This window comes from Somniosus microcephalus, chromosome 16 (assembly GCF_052327205.1).
Source record: "Somniosus microcephalus isolate GS21.2 chromosome 16, FLI_Smic_1.0, whole genome shotgun sequence".
Lineage (NCBI taxonomy): Eukaryota > Metazoa > Chordata > Chondrichthyes > Squaliformes > Somniosidae > Somniosus > Somniosus microcephalus.
Genome location: NC_141002.1, coordinates 52,670,401 through 52,685,108, shown reverse-complemented (window position 1 = coordinate 52,685,108; position 14,708 = coordinate 52,670,401). Strand labels below are relative to the sequence as shown.

The window sequence follows — 14,708 nt, the reverse complement described above, 5'->3', positions numbered from 1 at the left end:
CCATTCCCATGGGTGTAGCGGTGCGATCGGAGGTGCATTTTGCACTTTTTGGCACCCAGCGCAGCTTTTTGTCAACTCCTCTATCTGTTGGTCAATGCCCAGCCACCATACGTAAGCCCTAGCAAGACTTTTCATCTTAACTCCCCCCAGATGACCTTCATGCAGTTCCTTTAGAACTCTTTCCCGTAACTTGGGAGGAATAATCACTCTTGTCCCGTACATCAAAGTACCATGGCAGACGGACAGCTGGTCTCGCCTTGCCGAGAATGCCGGTAACAGAGGATCACCATGTGTTGGCCATCCCTTCACTGTCACCTCGTAAACTCGGGACAGTGTCGGGTCGTTCCTGGTTTCTCTTTCAATACTTGCATTGGTGACTGGTAAACACTCGATAATGGTCGAATGAAATAACTCAACAGGGTCAACTTTCGTCGTCTCTTCTGCTTCAGGTAGTGGCAGGCGCGACAGCCCATCAGCATTGCCATGCTGCTTTGTACCTTTGAATTCTATTTGATATTGATGTGCCCCTAGGAAAAGGGACCATCTCTGGAGTCGCTGTGCTGTCATCACCGAAACACCCTTCTTAGGGTTAAAAATGGATACCAACGGCTGATGGTCTGTCAGAAGTGTGAATTTTTGGCCCTGCAGGTAATGATTAAACTTCTTCACTCCCCATACAAGGCTGAGAGCCTCCCTATCGATCTGCGCACAGTTGCGCTCAGCGGAGGTCAATGATCTGGATGCAAACGCGACTGGCCTTTCCGTGCCATTTGACAACTTGTGTGAGAGTACTGCCCCAATACCATATGGAGAAGCATCACAAGCCAACCGAATAGGCAGTGTCGGGTTGAAGTGAGCCAACACTTCCTCTGAGGTGATCAATTCTTTGCTTTTGTGAAATGCCTTCTTACAGTTTTCGCTCCATTCCCATGGTACCCCCTTCTGTAAAAGAGCGTTCAGCAGGTGCAGTACCGTGGATAGATTCGGTAGAAACTTATGGTAATATTTAATCAATCCCAGAAACGACCTCAACTGAGAGACATTATCCGGAGCGGGAGCCTTTACAACTGCCTCTATCTTGTCAGGAGACTTATGAAGCCCCTCCCGGTCAATGACATGACCACAGTACGAGATCTGCTTCTGAAAGAACTCACATTTCTGCCGGTTAACTCTAAGTCCATACTCTTTCAGTCTGTTGAGCACCAGTTCCAAGTTTGCGAGGTGTTCTTCATCACCATCACCTGTAATCAGAATATCGTCCAGGTAACATTGTGTGCCTGGAATTCCCTGTAATACCTGCTCCATGGCCCTCTGCCAAATTGCCGGAGCCGATGCCACTCCAAAAACCAGCCTATTATACCGGTACAAACCTCTATGCGTGTTGATCGTGAGGTACTGGCGTGACTCTTCTTCAACCTCCATCTGCAAGTACGCCTGCACCAGGTCTATCTTGGTGAAGTGTTTCCCGCCAGACAACGAAGCAAAAATACCCTCAATCCGCGGAAGCGGATACTGCACCGTGTGAAGCACCGGATTAACGGTGATCTTGAAATCTCCACAGATGCGAACCTTCCCTGGTTCTCCTGGCTTGTTGCTCGAAGGACGTTTCATAACGGGAACAATGGGCGTAGCCCACTCACTCCAATCTACCTTAGACAGTACACCTGAACGTTCTAGCGTTTCCAGTTCCGCTTCTACAGTAGGTCGTATTGCATAGGGTACCGGTCTGGCTTTGAAAAATTTTGGTTGTGCATGTTCATCAATCTTGATGTTTGCCGTAATTCCTTTCAGTGTTCCCAGTCCTTGCTGGAACACCTCTTTAGCATCATCCAATATTTTGGACAATCGTTTAGGTTTGACATCTGTTTCCCCGGAATCTACCGTTAGTGCTTTTAAGGAGTGCCAGTCCATATTCATTTTCCTAATCCACTCCCGTCCCAGTAGTGGTGGACCTCCTTCAGGTAGCACATATAAGTCCATTACTTGGCTTTCTTCGCCCTTGTGGACCACTTTTACCTCTATCTTTCCGATGGGGTACACTCTTTGCCCCGTGTATGTTTTCAATATAATCTCCGTATCCCGTAGGGGAATATGTTGGAATAACCTTTTGTAATCTTTCTTATTCATGACCATCAATGCCGATCCAGTGTCCAATTCCATCTTTACTTGGACTCCTGCTATCTGAAGGGTGACCCAAATTGTCTGGAGATCTGCATCCTTACCAACGTTGTGTACTCTTAAGCTACCCAGTTCATTACTGCTAGCGTCTGAATCTGACTTCTGTTCGTTCGAACTGATCTTTGTCACCTTGTGCACCTTTATGTATTTTCCTTGCGGTGACTTTTTGTTGCTGGTCTTCTTTCCTGACCGGCATACTTTAGCTATGTGGCCAAGCCTACCACACGTTCTGCATTCTTGGTTTTTAAACCAACACTGGTTCTGATCGTGTGTTGTCTTTCCACAACGATAACATTTTACAGTACTCAAACCCAATTTATTTGTACTGAGTTCCGGTGACCGTAGCTGCATTACTGCCGTGCCTCTCGCTGCGGCTTCGTGCGCTGCTGCCATAGTGACCGCTTTCTCAAGCGTCAGCTCATTCTCCTCGAGCAGTCGCTTTTGTGTATCTTCTTTTAATAATCCACACACAAATTTATCTCTTAGCGCTTCTGTCAGTCCCGTTCCAAACTGACAGTACTTTGCCAGCTTATGCAATTCCATTAAATATTCAGCATTGCTTTCATCCTTCAGCTGCCTTCTGCTGTAAAATTTAAATCGTTCCGCTAGCATCAGCGGTGTGGGGTCTAGATGATTTTTCAGGACAGTAACAATCTCCTCGAACGTCTTATCCGCCGGTTCATCTGGTGATAAAAGGTGTTTCAATTGCCCGTATGTCTTCGCCCCCATTAAGTTCAATAAAGTTAGTGCTTTCTCTGCATCTGGAATTTTATTTGCTTTACAATAATTTTGTATGCGTTCTACATACATGGCCCAATCTTCGACGTCGCCATCAAAGGTATTAATGTTCCCATGTTTAGGCATCGTTGCAATTTATTTTAACCCAAAATGGCGGCTTCCCGCTCTTGTCTTCGTCCTCCGCCTACAAAATGGCAGTTTTCCCGCGCTTGGCGGTCTTCACCCACTGGCTGCAATGGCGTTTGGCGCGCCGCTGCTGCTCCCCTTTCCCAGCGGTTAGTAACTCCCCCGACGCTGTCTCCGCTTCACCGCGGCTCCCTCGGGCATTCGCGCTTCCCCGATGTCGCACCTCGCAGCCCTTCTTGCAGCCCGGTTATTAGCACCGGCTGCGTTCGCCTTCACCGCGGCTCTCGCGCCTTCAGTCGCCCCAGACGCTGCACCTTTTTGGCCCGAAAGCGGCCCGACCCTTATCACCAGCCACGATCGATGTCCCCGTCTGCGCCTTTCGGCCCGAATGCGGCCCGGCCCTCATCTCCGGTCACGATCGATCTCACCGCCCTTATTCCTCCATCTTCCTCCCCCCGTCTGTACAGCCAACGCGGCCGACTTTCTGCTCGCATCGCTGACCGGCTTACCCACCACCGAGGTAGAAAGAAGATAGCTGACTGCCGCTGATGGAGGCTTCGAGTTCAGGATGTCTTCTGCACTCCGGGTTCTCGATGCCTGCCGCGCGACGTGTCTTCCAGCAGGGTGATGAGGGTGGATGCCTCTCTTCGACGCCCGTTCTGTGGACGAAGCCGCCGTGGATATAAACTGCCGCAGGGTAAGAATCGGACTCGTTGCCACTGTTAAGTCTGTGTGTTCCAGTTGTATTAAGATTAATTACTGACACAGACTACAAGAATAAAGTTCAACAGGTCTTTACTAGTTGGAGGTCAGGACTATACTAAATACAACATCACTACACAGTACTTATATACCGGTGGTCACTACCGTTATTACGTATACAGCAGCCAGAGAAAGTAGTACATCTCTTAAGGTGGAACAGGCTTAAGTTCTCTTAAGGTGGAACAGGTTACATACACCACAATGTGCATAATGGTAACGTTAAACATTCTTCTCATAAGAGGTGCAATGCATGTCTTTACTCTCCCACAGGTATATCAAGAGCCCCCCCCGCCCACTGTCCAGCTGGAGGAGGAAGACGACTCCTCAGAGAAAGCTCCATTCTCTGAGGGTCTACCGTCACCAGACCCATGCACATCCAGCGCCAGCGTGGAAAGTGCACGGTGGTGGGTCCTGCAAGACACAGTAGTGTTGTCACCTGGTGGCACACACATCACAAATGAGCAAGAGCAGATGGTGGAGACAGGGACAGCTGTAGTGGAGAGTCCTTGCCGGAGGGCGCAGGGTGCTCCCAGTTCTGCTCAGCTGCATGCAGACGCTGAACCTCGGGGGCTGTCGATAAAGAGGTTGATCTTGGAGGAGCAGCAACAAATGCACGAGGCTCTGGTAGCTTTTCCAGCCACGATGTGTGCAATTATACAGAGAATGGAGGAGTCCATGTCCAACATGCAGGCGATGGTGATAATGTGCCCTTCCATGGAAAGGATGGCCACCTGCATAGAGCAGCTAATGCGCCAGTCGAATGAAACATAGAAACATAGAAGATAGGAGCAGGAGTAGGCCATTTGGCCCCTCGAGCCTGTTCCGCCATTTAATGAGGTCATGGCTGATCATCCAAATTCAGTACCCTGTCCCTGCTTTCTCCCCATATCCCTTGATCCCTTTAGCCTTAAGAAATATATCTAACTCCTTCTTGAATATATTTAATGAATTGGCCTCTACTGCCTTCTGTGGTAGAGAATTCCACAGGTTCACCACTCTCTGGGTGAAGAAATTCCTCCTCATCTCAGTTCTAAATGGCTTACCCCTTATCCTTAGACTGTGACCCCTGGTTCTGGACTCCTCCACCATTGGGAACATTCTTCCTGCATCTAGTCTGTCTAGTCCTGTTAGAATTTTATAAGTTTCAATGAGATCCCCTCTCATTCTTCTATACTCTAGCGAATATAAGCCTACTCGACCCAATCTCTCCTCATACGTCATTCCTGCCATCCCAGGTATCAGTCTGGTGAATCTTCGCTGCATTTTCTCCATGGCAAGAACATCCTTCCTCAGATAAGGTGACCAAAACTGCACACAATACTCAAGGTGTCATCTCACCAAGGCCCTGTACAACTGCAGCAAGATATCCTTGCTCCTGTACTCGAATCCTCTCGCTATGAAAGCCAGCATACCATTTGCCTTCTTAACTGCCTGCTGCACCTGCATGCTTACCTTCAGCGACTGGTGCACAAGGACACCCAGGTCTCGTTGCACTTCCCCTTTTCCCAATCTATTGCTGTTCAGATAATAATCTGCCTACCTGTTTTTGCCACCGAAGTGGATAACCTCGCAGTTATCCACATTGTACTGCATTTGCCATACATCTGCCCAATCACCCAACCTGTCCAAATCATTCTAGAGTTTCTCTGCATCCTCCTCACAGCACACACACGCACCCAGCTTTGTGTCTTCTGCAAACTTGGAGATATTACATATAGTTCCCTCGTCTAGATCATTTATATATATTGTGAATAGCTGGGGTCCTAGCACCGATACCTGCGGTACCCCACTAGTCACTGCCTGCCACTCGGAAAAAGACCTGTTTATTCTAACTCTTACTTTGTGTCTGCCAACCAGTTCTCTATCCAAGACAGTACCTTACCCCCAATCCCGTGTGCTTTAACTTTGCATGCTAATCTCTTATGCGGGACCTTATCGAAAGCCTACTGAAAGTCCAAATACACCATATCCACTGGTTCTCCCTTATCTATTCAACAGTTACATCCTCAAAAAATTCCAGTAGATTAGTCAAGCATGATTTACCTTTTGTAAATCCATGTTGACTTTGTCCAATCCTGTCACTGTTCTCCAAGTGCTCTGCTATTACATCTTTTACAATGGAGTCTACCATTTTCCCCACTACCGATGTCAGACTTACCGGTCTATAATTCCCCATTTTCTCTCTACCACCTTTTTTAAATAGTGGGGTTACATTAGCTATCCTCCAATCCATGGGAACTGTTCCAGAGTTTACAGAATTTTGGAAGATGACCAGCAATGCATTTACTATTTCTAGGGCCACTTCCTTAAGTACCCTAGGATGAAGATTATCAGGCCCTGGGGATTTATCGGCCTTCAATCCCGTCAATTTCCCTAACACCATTTCCCTACAAATACTGATTTCATTCAATTCCTCCCTCTCATTAGACCCTATGTTCCCCGACATCTCTGGGAGGTTATTTGTGTCCTCCTTCGTGAAGACAGAACCATTTCTTTGTTCCCCATTATAAATTCCCCTGATTCTGACTGCAAGGGACCTACACTTGACTTCACCAATCTTTTTCTCTTCACATATCTATAGAAGTTTTTGCAGTCAGTTTTTATGTTTTCTGCAAGCTTACTCTCATAATCTATTTCCCCCTCTTAATTAATCCCTTTGTCCTCCTTTGCTGAAGCCTAAACTGCTCCCAATCCTCAGGTTTGTTGCTTTTTCTGGCCAAATTATATGTCCTCGCCTTGGATCTTATGCTGTCCCTAATTTCCCTTGTTAGCCATGGTTGAGTCACCTTTTTTGTTTTATTTTTATGCCAAACAGGAATGAACAAATTCTGTAGTTCATCCATGCGATCTTTAAATGTTTGCCATTGCCTATCCACCGTCAACCCTTTAAGTAACATCCCCCAATCCATCCTAGCCAACTCATGCCTCATACCATCATAGTTTCCTTTATTTAAATTCAGGATCCTAGACTCTGAGTCAACTACTTCACTCTCCATTTTAATAAAGAATTCTATCATATTAAGATCGCTCCTCCCCAAGGGGCCTTGCACAAGATTGCTAATTAATCCTTTCTCATTACATAATACCCAGTCTAAAATGGCCTGATCTCTAGTTGGTTCCTTGACATATTGGTCCAGGAAACCATCCCGTATACACTCTAGGAATTCCTCTTCCACAGTATTGTTACTAATTTGGTTAGTCCCATCTATATGTAGATTAAAGTCACCCATGATAACTGCTGTGCCCTTATTGCGGGCGTCTCTAATTTCCCATTTAATGCCATCCCCAACCTCAGCATTACTGTTTGGGGGTCTGTATACAACTCCCACTAATGTTTTCTGCCCCTTGGTATTTCTCAGCTCTGCCCATACAGATTCCACATCATCAGAGCTAATATCCTTCCTTACTATTGTGTTAATCTCCTCTTTAACCAGCAATGCTACCTCACCTCATTTTCCTTTTTTCCTGTCCTTCCTGAATATTGAATACCCCTGGATGTTGAATTCCCAGACTTGGTCATCCTGGAGCCAATTCTCTGTTATCCCAAATATATCATACCCATTTACATCTATTTGCGCAGCTAATTCATCCACCTTATTACGAATGCTCCTCGCATTAAGACACAAAGCCTTCAGGCTTGATTTTTTAACACTCTTAGTCCTTTTAGAATTATTATTTACTGTGGCCCTGTTTGATTTACATCCTTTATTTCTCTGCCTTCCACTTTTGCTTTTCTCCTTCCTGTCCTTGCTTCCCTTTCCTCTGTCTCCCTGAACAGGTTCCCAACGCCTTGCCATTTTAGCTTAAACCCTCCCCAACAGCACTAGCAAACACTCCCCCTAGGACATCAGTTCCGGTCCCGCCCAGGTGCAAACCGTCCAGTTTGTACTGGTCCCACCTCCCCCGGAACCGGTTCCAATGTCCCAGGAATTTGAATCCCTCCCCCTTGCACCATTCCTCTAGCCACATATTCATCTGAAATATCCTTCTATTTCTACTCTGACGAGCACGTGGCACTGGTAGCAATCCTGAGATTACTACCTTTGAGGTCCTATTTTTGAATTTACCTCCAACTCCCTATATTCAGCTTTTAGGACCTCATCCCATTTTTTACCTATATCGTTGGTATCTATATGCACCACGACAACTGGCTGTTCACCCTCCCCCTCCAGAATGCCCTGCAGCCACTCTGAGACATCCTTGACCCTTGCACCAGAGAAACACCTATCTATTCCCCTTACAGTAGAATCCGCTATCCCTATAGCTCTCCCGCATTTTTTCCTCCCGTTCTGTGCAGCAGGACCACCCATGTTGCCAGCAAGTTGGCTGCTGCTGCCTTCCCCCGATGAGCCATCCCCCTCAACAATATCCAAAGTGGTATATCTGTTTGAAAGGGGGATGGTCACAGGGGGCCCGTGCACTACCTGCCTGTGCCTACTACTCTGCCTAGTGGTCACCCATTCCCTTCCTGCCTGTGCAGCCTTTACCTGCGGTGTGCCCAACTCCCTAAACGTGTTATCCATGATGTGCTCAGCATTGCGAATGCTCCAGTATGTATCCATTCGCAGCTCCAATGCAGTCTGTCAGTAGCCACAGCTGGATACACTTCCCGCACACATGGTCATCAGGGACACAGGAAGTGTCCCTGATTTCCCACATAGTGCAGGAGGGGCATGCCATACGGCCGAGCTGTGCTGCCATGATTTACCTTTAATTAATTCAAATTAAATTAAATCAAATCAATCCCACCAATTACACTACAATTAAATGATATACTCAAGGGCCCTTGTTTACCAGCACTCCCCGCTACACAACAGAGACCCTAGAAACTATAAACCACAAAAATTAAGAGCATGATTGCTGTGAACAACAGATTGCAGATTCTTATTGATCTCCTCTCTAGAAGGGGTAGCGGTGTAGACTTGGGCTTTCATCACCCGACTGATGTACAGCAAGATGCTCTGCGGCTCCTTGCTAGCAGGGAAGTGTGGGTGGCCCATGAGAGGGATGATGATGAGACGGGAAGTGGGGGCACTGCTCAAAGCACTCCCATTTCTCCCCCATTGCCTCCCCCATTGCCTCCCCCTCAGTCAGAGCCCCACATGCTGCCTTGGATCCTGATGGCCGAGGCTGCCCCTGGACAGTTGCAGGAGGAGCAGTCTTTGGTGGGGCCCTCACAGGCTCCAATACCCAGAGGACATCTGCCAAAAGTGTTAAAGCAGTCAGAGCAGGGAAGTGAGCAGCCTGCACCTACCTCTGCTGAAGCCACAGGGGTTGCGCCTCGTAGAAGCACTTGGAAAAGAAAAAAGACACAATTGTAGATGCACAAGGGTATGCACATGGGTGTTTACCAAAATGATAGTGTTAAGTTTCAGTTCTATTTATGATGCACATAAATTTATTGCTTGGCCTCCTCAAGGGTGTCATCAGCCACATCTTCAGTGGATAGCCCTTGTCTCCAAACAGCCAGCCGGTAAGTCTGTTTGGAGGTGCGAAGAGCTGAGGGTGGTGACCTAGTGCAGGATGAAAGGGAATCTGGCACACACTTGCATGATGATCTTTTTATGGTTGCAGATGAGCTGCACATTGAGGGAGTGGAAGCCCTTCCGGTTCATGAACACTCTTGGGTGATGTAGGGGGTGCCTTGATGGCCGCATGTGTGCAGTCGATGATGCCCTGCACCTGTGGGAAGTCAGCCAGAGCTGCAAAGCCGAGCGCCCGCTCAGTAACACTGGCTTCATCAGTGGCAAAGGGTACGTAAGTGGCTGACTTGTGAAACATGGCCTCAGTTACCTGGGTAATGCATTTATGGGCGGCCGACTGCGAGATCCTGCAAATGTCTGCTGCAGATCCCTGGAAGGAGCCTGAGGTGAAGAAGTTGAGGGCAGTGGTGACTTTGACAGCCACTGGTAAGGCGTGTCCACCAGGTCCCCTCGGCAGCAGGTCTTCTTCCAGCAAGCTATAAATGTCTGCAATGACCTGGAGTGATAGGCTGAGCCTCCTTGAGCACTGCTGTTCAGTCATGTCCAGGAAGCTCATCCTCTGTCTGTATACCCTGTGTTGAGGGTATCGCCTCCGGCGCGGTGCACCCCTGTTCTGATCCCATCTCTCCTGTGGAGCATCAGGTCGGTGAGGAGAAGGCTGCTGGTGTTGTTGCTGCTGCTGCTGGTGTGGCTGGTGTTGTTGGTGCTGGGGCTCATCTTGGTCCAAATCTGAGGTCCAAGGTGAGACAGCATAAGCGGCACCCATGCTGAGCTGATAGATGGCAGGTAAAGTGGAGATCAGAGGCACAATCCTCCAATGTAGTCAGAGTGGTTTCCAAGGTTGCAGAAATCACCTCCAAACTCCTGAAAGCAAAATCTCTGCACAAAATGGTGTCAGCAAGAGCCTTTCCCTTAGGCAAGGAAGCAGGTGCAAGGTGTATGTTTTTATGTGCTTTTTCCAGCTGTCACTTAATGAACTAGCACAATGGCAACTTCACAGGCGAGCTTCCCGAGGTCCATGAATCCCGTGCGCAAGCAGTTAAAAATGAAACCTCGCATTAAAAAGGCTCTTAAGGGTCTCTTAATGAGCAGTTAAGTACATCAATAAGGTCGCCTGCCTCTCCCGAGCGGGTCCGTGGCGCACTTCGAAACGTGCCCCAGTTAAATGCAGAAGTCGACGGGATGACGATGGGTTCCTGACGTGCTGTCAACTTCAGCACTTATAACTGCTGACCCGTTCCCAAACCCGCACGCTCTGAAAATTCCGGCCATTTCAAGCCAATAACGAAAGGTCATCGACCTGAAACGTTAACTCTGTTTCTCCCTCCACAGATCCTGCCTGACCTGCTGAGTATTTCCAGCATTTTCTGTTTTTATTACATAACTGCAAGTTGTTGTTGTTATCCTGTAGTTATATTCCTCAGAGCGCTGAAGCTAATGAGGACTTTCTTTATTCGATGTTTTAAGAACACTTTGGTGCATACAAATGCCCAGTACTGGGCTAGTTTCCTCTGAATACGGTCATTTGGCTGCACTGTTTTCTTTTGTGCTTGGATCTTTTTTGGGTTGGGGGTTGTTGTTCTTACACTGCAAAATACCATACTGCTCCAACATTATTTGGCGCACCGCACAGTCCAACACAGCAGTGATCCAGCATAGCACCACGTTGATTTGGGACAGTCTATTCAAGACATTGCAAAGCACCATGTTGATCCAGAACAAAATGTTACATTGTACAAAGTCACATCTATCCAAAGAATGTTACACTGCATTGTACCTCAGTGATTCAGGACACTCCATTGCACTATAAAATATATCAAACAAGTTACAAATCAAATTACACTGCACAGAATTACTATCTAAATCTTATTACCAAGAGCAGTTAATGCTATAACTTTCCTTCACCCAGAAAATTCACAAAAATGTTCCTATCTTTAAGGGAAAAGTGATAAAGGACTGTTTGCATTGGGCAGTTTTGGGTGCCAAGCTCCCTAATTAACATATAATTGCCTTGCTCCTGATCAGATTAACCATTCAATAACAGCCTAAAAATGTGTAAAGCAGCAAGAGAGAGAGAGAGAGAGAGAGAAACCTCATACAGCAGCTCCACATCCTTCTGCGACCTCTGGAAAACAGGATTAATAGGAATGTCGGAATCTAGATTTCTTCTTAACCTCTGCGCAGATGGGAAGAGAACTAGAAGAGGGAAAGGAAAAGGAAATGTTGTCAATGAGAATAAAACAGTTACAAAATCAAGCACTTCAAATAAACTATCAACAACAATATTAACATCAAGAATAACAATAAAAGATTAAGGAGCATTGGAGGTTTTATTACAAAAGACACTTTGGCAGAAATTAATTAACACTTGAGGATAATATTATACCCTGCACATTACACACAACATAAAGGTCAGTTCTACTTCTTGTAGCACAAACACTGCCCTGAGAGAACCACCTCACCTTCTTGTACAGGCTGTATCATGTCACAGAGCCTGGGGTAGAGTTTCCGCTTTGGGCGCAATTGTAATTCCGGCACAAATTGCACCCAAAATTGGGTCAGTTTTGAGAAGAGTTGCTTTTCCCAAATTGCCACTCAAACTCATTTGCATATCACCGAATGCAAAATCTGCCTCAACCAGCGCAATCGTTTTAAAAAGTAATTTAAAAAAAAAATTTTGCTTTAAAAAAAAATTCCTTCCTATATTTAAAAGTGGTAACTTGATGAAGTTTGATTAAAACAACTGAAAATAGGTTTATCACAAAATATAAGCATTTTAAATCAGTGTCAATCCACCACCTCTGAGTAATCCGATTTTAAATGACTGAAATTCACTTTTAAAAAATATATAAAACTATTTTTTAGTTATATTGGGGTCCAGTAATCAGTTTCTTAGTAAATTAAAACAAAAATTACATTTAAAAGTTTTTAAAACGTACCTATTAGTGTCCTTGCGTCCAAAAGAACCAGCTTAATTTTTAAAGCCTCCTCAAAAGCCCGCAAACTAGCGCAATTAGCGGAAACTCCCAATGGTGATTAATTCACCCCGGGGGCGTGGCCAGTTTTGTGGGCGGGGGCTGCTTCCAGCGCGATGTTTTTAAAACTAGCGCCAAAGATCATGGAAACTTGTGCTGAACGCAAATTGCGCTTAAAATTCCGCGATCTCTTGCGTTTGTTTTGACAATTTCGGCTGAAATGCACCAAAAAAAAAAGCACAATCGAGCGGAAACTCCACGTCACTGTTTTCATACATACATGCAGCTTTTGTACAAGTATTCCTCTCATAACCACCCCTTAAAGATGCACAATCATTGCTTGCTTCATTGGTTTATATTGGCCTTATTCTTCCACTTGTATGGAGCCACTATTGGTGATTTCAGAACTTTTATCCCACACAGGTGCATCTCCATTTTATAATGTGGAAGGTATGGCCAAAGTGACCTGAGTTGGCCAATATTTGAGTGCGCAAGAAGGAACCAGAACTATCTCAGTGGGATTCATAATTTTCATCCCCACTTAAGTGACAAATATATCCAATAATTAGCTTGTGCTTCACTTCAACTGCAGAAGCTGTGTTAATTTGTGTTTATTTTGGCATCTGTGAGCTGCAGAAGTAAGAGCAGCTATCCGAAGGAAATACCCTCATACCTTACATTCCAGCATCTGCTTTCAATCATTAATGTTCCAGCAAAGCAATTTTAAAAAGCTGATAGGTTTGAAATCTGACCAAAAATGTCCTTATTCTGCACTTTTATCTGTGCTGATTATGTTTTTCAGTTACTTATCAGCATGCATATGTGCACGAATTGAGTATGTTTACTGTACATTCCTCAGTTGCTCAGCTAGTTAATGCAGTGAGTAACTAAGCCATACAGACCTAGTAGTCTCAAGTTTGCTCTCTGATCTGTGCTGAGCAGCTGATTTTGATATTAGGGATGTTATGATTAGCCTCATCATCCTGGATCCCAAGGTGGCCATAAACAGGTCCAGGCAGCAGGTGGTCGAGGGGATCGTTTGGCCCGACTGCCTGCCTCTCTTCTGCGGCCACATTTGCGCCCGGGTGGCCCTGGAGATGGAGCACATGGTGTCCGCCGGCACGCTCGAGGCCTTCCGCGACCGGTGGGCACTGGAGGGCGTCATCACCCCCGGAAACAAAATTTTAATTTGATTTGTTAAGTTTCCTTTAAAGTTTTTGGTTAATTTACAGTCTTTATTGGTTGTGCCCCTTTAAAAAGGGGGCACGTGCTTAACTTTAAACAGGCAAGAGCCTTTGATAAAGAAAGATTCAGCATCCTGGATCAGGAAGGGAAAAGTGACCAGGGTTCCTATCAGCCCTGGATTAGAATCCACTGCCCCCTGCTGGAAGTGTGAATAGGTGGGTGTGACGTGAGGCTGGGCAGGTTTGGGTTTGTCTGTATACGGCCAAATAACTGACCAACACTCACCGCCTCGGTTCATACATAACCAACAGCTACTTGGGTGAGGTACATGAGAGAAATTGGCACTCGTGAAGCTAACCCGCAACAAGAAGTCGATGCCTTCAGGAAAGGAACGAATTGGAGAAAATTTGTGGGAAAGGACGTGGAAAGCAAGGAGAAAAATACATACATTGGTCATTGAGTAAAAGTGAAAGGTTTCACTCCCGTCTGGTACTAAACAACCTAATGTATATCACATAACTCAGTGAAACTAGCAGCGCAATGGAAAGTGGTATTTTATAACTGATGCTTTGGGCAGTATTGGCCACCAAACAACAGGAAGAGTGTTAGAGGTGGAAATTAGTCTGGGGCCTGTTTGTGGGCAGAGCGCAGCCGAACAGAAAGGCCTGAAACCGTCCCTAAATTGGACCTCGGCCCTCATCAAATATTTGGGGTGAGCTTGCCCCACGAGGAAATCTGAATTTCGGCCTGCCAACAGTGGCCCTCGGGTAAGTTCCAGGAGGGGGTTTGTGCTGCAAATGTAATATTTTATTTGAAAAGCACCTGACGCTTATCTTTTGTTGGTGGCCTCAGGGGCCTGAGTGCGGCAGGCCTGGCCCGCTCATTGTGGACTAATTTCTCAAAGGGGTCCTTTAACAGGTACTAGGCCCCTAATTTACATATTCAGTGTAAATAAAGTGAAGGCCAATCTTGTCCTCATGTCAAACCCCCCACACTTACAGACATGCATCCTTCCAGCAGGGGTCATTGATTAGCAATGAAGCATAATCTTAGGTAATTATTTCCTTCCTTAGCCATTTGAACCACTCTCATTACTGTCCTGGCTGGAATGAGTCAATTCAGCACAAGCCCGGAGTGAAAATCTAACACTTTCCTAAACCCAGTGTAATAAAATAGGACTAGCTGCTTTCTCTGGAAGGAACTGTACTGAAAGCAAGGTTGACTGCACTGAAGAATAGCTATGTTATATTGCCCTAGTGAC

General features: G+C 46.1%; 1 protein-coding gene across 2 annotated transcripts in view; it reads right to left on the bottom strand.

Annotated features, from left to right (window-relative positions):
- The window catches only part of fam180a (family with sequence similarity 180 member A), a 131,473-nt gene that overhangs the window by 28,723 nt on the left and 88,042 nt on the right, over positions 1–14,708 (bottom strand). For both annotated transcript variants that reach the window (XM_086009034.1, XM_086009035.1), the window contains one exon: positions 11,380–11,483. In XM_086009034.1, the coding sequence (XP_085865160.1) occupies positions 11,380–11,483 (104 nt within the window). The remainder of the gene's footprint in view (positions 1–11,379; positions 11,484–14,708) is intronic.